Source organism: Oncorhynchus gorbuscha, linkage group LG02 (assembly GCF_021184085.1).
Source record: "Oncorhynchus gorbuscha isolate QuinsamMale2020 ecotype Even-year linkage group LG02, OgorEven_v1.0, whole genome shotgun sequence".
Classification (NCBI taxonomy): Eukaryota; Metazoa; Chordata; class Actinopteri; order Salmoniformes; family Salmonidae; genus Oncorhynchus; species Oncorhynchus gorbuscha.
This window is the reverse complement of record NC_060174.1, coordinates 83,065,372-83,074,413: the sequence shown is the minus strand read 5'-3', so window position 1 is coordinate 83,074,413 and position 9,042 is coordinate 83,065,372. Positions and strand designations below refer to the sequence as shown.

Here is a 9,042-nt window from a genome sequence, read left to right as displayed (position 1 = left end):
AGACTTCTCCCAGTTCCTCTCCACCCACCTATAGTTGTGGAACCAGTTGATGACGGTGCTGGTCTTGAGGTTGAGCTGTGACGCCAGCTCCTCGATGGTCTTAGGCGAGGGGTAGGGCTTCTGCTGATAGGCCCTCTTCAGGGCCTCCTTCTCCTCGGGGGCCAGCACCACACGAGCCTTCTTCAGGTGCTGCTGGGGGGGCTGTTGCTGGTGCAGGTGATGGCTGAGGCCGTGCTGGGGGCTGCCTCCCTGGCTGAAGTCTCCCCCTGACAAGCCCCCACTGTCCGCAGTCTGGCTCTCGCTCACCGAGCTGTGGCGCCGCTTCATGTAGGCTGGCGGGGAGAGGAGAGACGGGAGGGGAAAGGGTTAAAAGTGTGTGAGCCCTCTATAAAGAGACGGAAGGGTTAACTAAATCATGAGGATGCCATGTAGACTTGCCTGACAGGGCTGCACACAGGCCTGACAAATGAAAAGATGTTATCTTTAATTCTGCTTTAAATTCATACAAGCAACATGACACTGAAATTTTATCTGTCCACAGCAATTGAAATATAACAGCATTCCATTTCAACATACAACACATGTGGATGTGATCTTTTATAAGGCTCACAGGCAGATGCCATAGCTAAATACACTAATACAAGACACACAAAAATCAAATGCATATATTACCACCAGGGGGCAGTATCACCACATAAATACTCAGGAGACGCTAATTCACTCACAAGACAACATGGGTGGTAAGGTTACCATAGAACCTGCACCTCTAACAACCCATATTTTACATGGCATGTGTGACACGGAAGTAACACAAGTCACATTATGGACCAAAAATAGAAACATGTTTTATTATATGGGTCATTCTTGAATTATGTGGCATTTGTATGGAGGACCAAACCTGCTATAATTACAATTAAATTAATAAATAAATACATAAATTAATTAATAAATGTTTCTTTACATACAGTCTGGTCCATAATTATTGGCACCCTTGAAAAATGATGAAGAAAATAAAATAAAATAAATAATACAAATTCTGATCTATATTGTATGCTTCAATGTTTAAATTTAAAAAATATATATTTTATATGAATACAATTTTTCTGAGAAAGAGATTTTGTTTAACAACAAAATAAATATAGGGGTAAAAATGATTGGCATCCCTGTTTTCAATACTTTTTTCCTAAACTGTTTTATGAGATTGGAGAACATGTTGGGAAGGATATTGGACCATTTCTCTGTAGAGAATCTTTCCAGATCTAAGGGACTGCCCTCTTCAATTCAAACCACAAGTTTTCAATGGGGTTCAAGTCTGGAAACTGAGATGGCCATTGCAAAATGTTGATTTTGTGGTAAACTAACTATTTTTTTGTGGATTTTGATTAGTGCTTGGGGTTATTGTCTTGAGGAAGATCCACTTGTAGCCAAGTGTCAGCCTCCTTGCAAAGGCAAGCAGGTTTTTGGCTAAAATGTCCTGGTACTTAGTCAAGTTCATGATGACGTTGACCTTAACAAGGGCCCCTGGACCAGTGTAAGCAAATTAGCCCCATAACATCAAAGGTCCACCACCATATTTTACTGTAGGTTAGGGCTGGGAGATATATCAAATTCATTTGAAGGTATGTTTGTGCGCAATATTCCAAATACCTGTATCCCAATGTCTTTTTATGACCGTTTATGTCTGCTTGTTCTCATGCTGTCTTTTTGGTTTCGTGTCCTTCGCTCCTTCTGTGCTATATGCACCTTCCTGTTTACTCCAGAGAACTGTATATAATGACAAGATGCACGTCTCCGCCCTAACAATGGGAGATGTTGTTCCAAAGGCAGGCAGGCAGGGGAAAAGCTTAGGTCCAAAATAAGCCCATAGAAACGCATTGGGATTATTTTGGACAGTTTTTAGGGCTTCGCCTCTTCCTCTATGGTTTACACACACACACACACACACACACACACACACACACACACACACACACACACACACACACACACACACACACACACACACACACACACACACACACACACACACACACACACACACACACACACACACACACACACACACACACACACACACACACACACGAGGGTTTGGTCCAACAGAATGGGTCATATGGACACAAGAAACCGATTGAGACGTTATTTTACTGTAATAGAGGAGACGTTAACCTTTCTAATGATGCCCTCAACTCCTCAAATTGTGCACAGAGCAGACACTACTAAAACAGGAGTATCAATAAACATTGATTCTGGAAAATTAATGCTAAGTTTGTTGAGCGCAGCATACCGCTAGGAGCATTTTAGCCAAAGACTGTTATACTAGCTGTTTAGGTCTGTGTTTTATAAATGTGCAATCATCATAAAACACAATTACATAAGAAATTGGCAACTCGCTCTGAAAAATAAGGTAGGCCACTTGATTTCAACATCTGAACAAAGTGGACAGGCTAACATACTGTTTAAACAGTTGAGATGGATAGAAGGGTGTGTTCATAACAGTTCAACTGTTCTGCCTTGTTCGCTAGCAAATAGATCCAAGTTGACTAAACTTGAAATATAAAGATTAGCTGGCTACTCACTAGCATGTGTGCTTGTGTGTGAGAGATGATTTATGAGACCTGTGTTCATTTTCTATAATGCCTTCTACAAGTAGTTAGTCATTATTAGGTTCGGGTTCATGGTTTGGGTTCAATTTCTAACAAAAAAGGGCATTTTCATAGACATACTTGAAAGACAGATCAGTGATTGCAAAAAAGCAGGTTAAACTATTTTGATAATATACTTTAATTATTACTGGGTCTGGTGGAAGGCTTGTATTTGGCCTACATATAATTTCACAAGACCTGAATTCATTACATTATTGCTGACCATTTGAAATGCAGTGTATATGACCTTTAATTCTAAAACAAAGCTTACTTAGAGAAAACGTTTTTATTTTTTATCAATATATCATCATACACAACAATTTGACAAAAAAAAATATTTTTAGGCCATACCGCCCAGCACTAGCACATATGCTTCTGTTTTTCCAACGCCAAACCCACCACTGGTGTGCGTGGCCAAAGAGTTATATTTTCATGTCATCTGACATTAGCACCACCTGGAGTTTGATAAACGGCATTGGCATCATGAACTTTACTAAGTACCAGGACATTATAACCAAAACCCTGGTTGCATCTGAAGAAATAAAATAAATGTATAAAATAAATGAAAGTGAGATGAATTACTTAAATAATTATTTATCTATATATGTGTATTTATTAATGAATGAATGAATTCATTTAATTATGTTTGGTCCTCCATACATTTTAGAAAAAATGTACACGATTTTCTGAGGTAGAGGCCACAAACGCTCAAATCATCATTAGTTTAAAAATAATTGACTAAAGTGAATATGATTAATCATTTTTCTCACAATGTTATTTCGCTTAATTTACATTGAGTAACACCAAGTGACACTGGATGTACACACCACACTATCAATCGAATCCTCAAATATATGACATACTAAAAGGTTGTGATTAGTTTATCATTTTATTTAATATAGTCCCCTCCCCCGATAACAGTTTGCCCTTTGAGAGAATGCTCAAGGTTCTTGTATATCCTATATCCTGATTTTCAAGGCAGTAACACTAATTAAATAAAACTGAGGGACAAACATTATACTAGTAATTTTTAAAATTTAAAATGGTCTTTATTTTTATTGTATTAAATATTTATAAATATTTATTTATACAATGTATTAAATGTATACATTATTTATACAATGTATTAAATACTTTTGTTCACTTTCTAGCCTTCAAGATAATAGATATCTTTAAATCCCCAAAACATGTCAGTACATCTCTGGCTTGTACCAGTAGTGATGTGTAACGTGCTTTAAACAACACACAAACAACGTTTTGCAGTATAAAGGACTTGCATTATGTTTTATCATTAAAAAACAGTTCAATATAAACAAAATTGTGTAACTATTTGTAATTTTCATGTGTTGTTTATGTGTTTTTCATGGTTGCAAAGGCAAGGAATGCAAATGCCACCACAATTCAAGAAAGACCCATATGACCCACAATTCACCACAATTCAAGAAAGACCCATATGACCCACAATTCACCACAATTCAAGAAAGACCCATATGTCTTCATATATATATATAGCATAGACAGTCCCCGTTTTTGGTGGCCTGTCCCCGGGTGGATCTGTCCAAGTAAATGTCCCCATTTTTAACTGTGCGTTAAAGTGAAATAATATTTTACATGGCAAGCAAGACCGGGGCAGCAGAGCCTAGAAGTTGACGTCTCAATCGTGTTGTGCTTGTTTTGGCCAACAGAGGGGGCTGCTCGCTATATAGCAGCTTCATTCACTCTTCTTCTTCTACTAACTACTTGCTCGCACTAGTTTTAGAGAGAACTGCAGTGCAAAACTCAGCCAGAAGCTAGCAAGTGTCAAGTGAATCCACAGCATCACCACAAACTTATTTTCAAGCCAGGTAAGTTACAATCGTTTGAGATACTAGCTAGTGATGTTATAATCTCACAATTTATTGTATAGATAGATGACCTGCTCTATAAGGTTATGCTAGCTAAAGTTAGCTATGTAGACTAAGTTAGCTAGCTACTGTCATGGTAGTTAGGTTAAAAGAAATTCACATGTAAACGTGCAGTGGATGGGCTATTTGGAAAATATGACTTTGTATTAAATGAATGCAAAATGAATTATGATATTTATTTGTAGATTACAATTCTAATAGTTTGGCATTATAATAAGTAGTGTGAAAATATATTGACATTTTCATGGATAACATTAGAATAATGTTTTCTATTAGAGAGTGGAGAGGAGGAAGACTGGATAGGAAGCGTGAAGGAGATAGGAGGAAAGTAAAGATATTATTACATAGCCTGCCAACTTATTATTCCAAACCATGTTGAGATAAAATACAAAAATGAGGCAAGCAATAGGTATCTGTCAAGTATTTGATCTAATAGTGTACTATTTATTATTAAAGATTGGAGAGGAAGGAGGAGAGTGAGAAGGAAAAATGGAGAGGAAAGTGTAGAAGAGTGAGGAAGACGAGTGAAGAAAAGAGGAGAAAGATTGGAGGAGAAGAAAAAGTTAAGAGACTAAGAAGAGTGACGAAGAGCAGAGTGGAGACGGAAATGCGATTTTAATGACAACATGAGAGAATTTCCATTTATACGCTCAGGTCAAGACGATTGAATGGTTCACGGCACCCTTTGTAATTCCTCTTTTTCAATTGGCAGCGGGGGAAGAACGGCAGTGGTAGAACATCAACAGACAAAAAAGCATAAAGCCTCTGATTGCCCGTGTTGGTATGCCCTCTGTCACCACATTCTTCAAGAAGGTAGAGCCTTCCCAAGAAGAATATGATTTAGCTGTGCAGGAGGGTGTCTTTGCATACCACACTATGCAACACAATCATAGTTACAGATCTATGGACTGCACAGCACAACTGACACAGAAGCTTTATGAGCCAAAGCTTACATGTCCTAGGACAAAATGTGACACCATAGTGAGTAATGTGTTAGCACCATGGGTAACTACTTTGGTAACACAGGACCTAGACCAGGTTGAATTTTCATCCCTGTCCATTCATGCGTCCAATCATGGACATGTAAAGCTGCTGCCAATAGTAGTCAGATATTGTAAGATATAATGGGAGCATCTGTGGAAACAAAACTGCTTGATTTTGTTGAATTGAAAGGAGAAACAGCAGAGCAAATTGCAGATGAGGTCCTGGGGGTCATCCCAAAATTTAACCTGAAAAAATGGAGGACTGAATAGGCTGGGGAGGGTCAATGTCCATACCAAAGTTAAAAATGCTCTGCAGCGGGAGGTGATTGGCTTAGGTTGTCCTGCCCACATCATTAATAACAAGGCCAGAACAGCCTTGGATATGATTCCCCTTGATGTTGAGTAGCTGCTTACAAAGATATTTGGATATTTTCACCGTCGGAGTAGAAAGACTGAAGAGCTTTTGTGAGTTTGTTGGCCAGGAGTATCATAACATTTCAGGACACAGCAATGTTGGCTGGCTGTCCATGCTCCGTGCTCTAGAAAGAGTGCTGAAAATGTGCCATTGAAATCTTTTTTTCTTTCACCTTCAAATGCTCTGTTGTCCTGCGAACAATGTTCGAAGATCCACTGACTGAACTTTGGCTGGCCTTTGTCCATGGAAACCTGACTGTATTCAGTGACACGATCAAGATGCTTGAAGGCCAGGACCGCTGTGCTGTGGAGTCAGCTGCAATTCTGTGAAACGTTGAGGCAAAATTGACTGCAAGACGTGATGACAACTTCATTCCAGTTTTGGTCAGAGGACTTCTGAGAGAGCTAGAGGAAAATAGAGCAATGTCTAAAGAGAGCTTTCTCAAAACATCCCAATCATTCTTTACTACGGCTGTGAACTACTTGCAAGAATGGGGAAAGCACACAGATAACCTAAAAGATTTCCATTGCATTTTTAAAATAGACAAGCTCAGCGTGAAGAGATCCAGAAGGCAGCAGCCACACTGCAGGAAAAATTCCCCAATGTGACCATCAATGAGGATGCATTGTTTGACGAGGTTACTGGCCTGCAAGAGTTCCTAAAAGGGGGATCGCTTGAAGAATGGAAAACATCTGAGACACCGCTTTGTCAGAGATGGAGCACAGTGGTTATCCACTTCAAAGAGAATGACATCCCACACACTAACCTGGCTAGATTAGCTTCTGCACCAGTCAAAAGAGTGTTCTCCCAAATGAAGGATATATGGACATCAGCAAGAAATAGGTTCACTGTTCCTACCATTAATGCTTATTGTGAAGACAAACTTCAACCTCCCCTGCCAGGAGTTCATGGCCAACGACAGAGCAATCCTGAAGAAAATGCATTCTTCTGAAGAAATATACAGATTAGGTTGGTATACAGTGGATTTGAGTCCCTGGCGGCGTAGTGTGTTACTGATGGTAGGCTTTGTTACTTGTCCCAGCTCTCTGCAGGTCATTTCAAGGTCCTGGAGTGGCCTAGCCAGTCTCCAGATCTCAACCCCATAGAAAATCTTCGGAGGCAGTTGAAAGTCCGTGTTGCCCAGCAACAGCCCCAAAACATCACTGCTCTAGGGGAGATCTGCATGGAGGAATTGGACAAAATACCAGCAACAGTCTGTGGAAACCTTGTGAAGACTTACAGAAAACGTTTGACCTCTGTCATTGCCAACAAAGGGTATATAACAGTATTGAGATAAACTTTTGTTATTGACCAAATACTTATTTTCCACCATAATTTGCAAATAAATTCATAAAAAATCCTACAATGTTATTTTCTGGAATTTTTTCTCATTTTGTCTGTCATAGTTGAAGTGTCTTGTCTGTAATATAGTTGTTTTCTCTATCACAGTGTGCCTGTTAGACTAAATACATGAAACCGGAATTGTCCCCCTTATTTATTTCATAGATAATGACATTAGATATTTTAATGATATATGGACCGCCAAAATCACACGGAGGCCATCAACGGCCTCAAAATTTGCACAAAAGTACCTGCGCTAAACAGTTATGTCAGCTTACAAACAGAGTTGTAGCTTGTACACCCGAGCAGTTTAAAGAATTTAGCTAGTTCCATTTGACTACATAACAGTATTCTCTCTTGAAATCGGGGTTCCTCGAGTTTCCCAGCCGTAGCCTGCCTAGGCTATATGCCAATGGTCAAAAATCAACACAGGTAGGCTGCAATTGTTTTCAAATATGCAGCCTATCTGACTGATAAACCTTAGCTTATAGCCAAACACATTTTAAACTACATATTTAGTCTACTTAGCATATGGAAAATCAAAACAATTCCTCTTTTCTACAAATTAACCAATCAATTTATCTGCTTATTTTACCAACATTGATCCGCGTAAACTTGAGAAATTTACACACTATGACGCCGTTGATGCTCACAGCCCGTCAGCTTTCTCCTGTTCCCTCCTCTGCTTTCTACTTCAAGCGTGTACACGTGCACGTGCGTAAAAACAACCACACTTTTCATTTGATTTGGTCTTGAGGCAGGGAAAATAACTTCCAGGCCCTAGCGTTAGCTGGCTGATGATGAGGCTCCCAGAGGTTAGCCTCCATGCTACGCTAACCCACACATACCCCTGCAGGCTGGGCATTGACTCATAAGTAGCCTAGCGTCAGCCCCAGCCCCAAAGAAGGACCAGTAATGATGATACCCTGGGAGAAGTGTTAAATAGGCCTAATCACTCCAAGAATGTTCACTTAGCTTACAGAGAGTGGGAAGTGGGTGGAAGGGGAGAAAAGAGGGCTCTGATGAGTGCATTGGACTTTGAATAAGTGTACCCCGGAGAGATTGGGGCCTGTCATGTCTGATGAGAGCGTTGACGTCTCACACCCAGATCGATCTCGACAGCATTGAGAAACACATACCCCCCGCTCTGCACGCACGCACACACACACACACACACACACACACACACACACACACACACACACACACACACACACACACACACACACACACACACACACACACACACACACACACACACACACACACACACACACACACACACACACACACACACACACACACACACACACACCTCCTCCCCCTTTTCTTTTTAACCAGGAGCTCTGGGCATAGGCTGTTTGACACGGCAGCCCAGAGACACATCTGGGCTATTAGAGGAGGAAAAAGAGCAATCACTATTTCTCTTCCTCTCTATTGTTGGCTAGATTGCTCTCTTGCTCCATCTCGTTTTACAGTATTCTTTACTTCCGTTTATGAGGGTAGCATGGCGGCCTTGAGGATATGGCACAATCCTGGGGGGGGAACGACTGATGTTGGTGGATAAAAATATGGCCTATGGAGGTAGCTTTCCAGTAGCTAGATCAGTGTACAAAGACTGTTCTTTCTATCCTGGTATCTGTCTAAGTTACAAGGACAGGACATAGGACACACTAATGCCCAACTCCAAATCCTATCCAAGGAAAATGAGGCACAAATTCTGCCTAAACTGTCAGAGCACAAGGCGGGGCAAA

General features: G+C 40.3%; 1 protein-coding gene across 3 annotated transcripts in view; it reads right to left on the bottom strand.

Annotated features, from left to right (window-relative positions):
- The window catches only part of LOC124011125 (homeobox protein cut-like 1), a 223,162-nt gene that overhangs the window by 10,095 nt on the left and 204,025 nt on the right, over positions 1-9,042 (bottom strand). For all 3 annotated transcript variants that reach the window (XM_046324186.1, XM_046324202.1, XM_046324194.1), the window contains one exon: positions 29-332. In XM_046324186.1, coding sequence (XP_046180142.1) covers positions 29-332 — 304 coding nt within the window. The remainder of the gene's footprint in view (positions 1-28; positions 333-9,042) is intronic.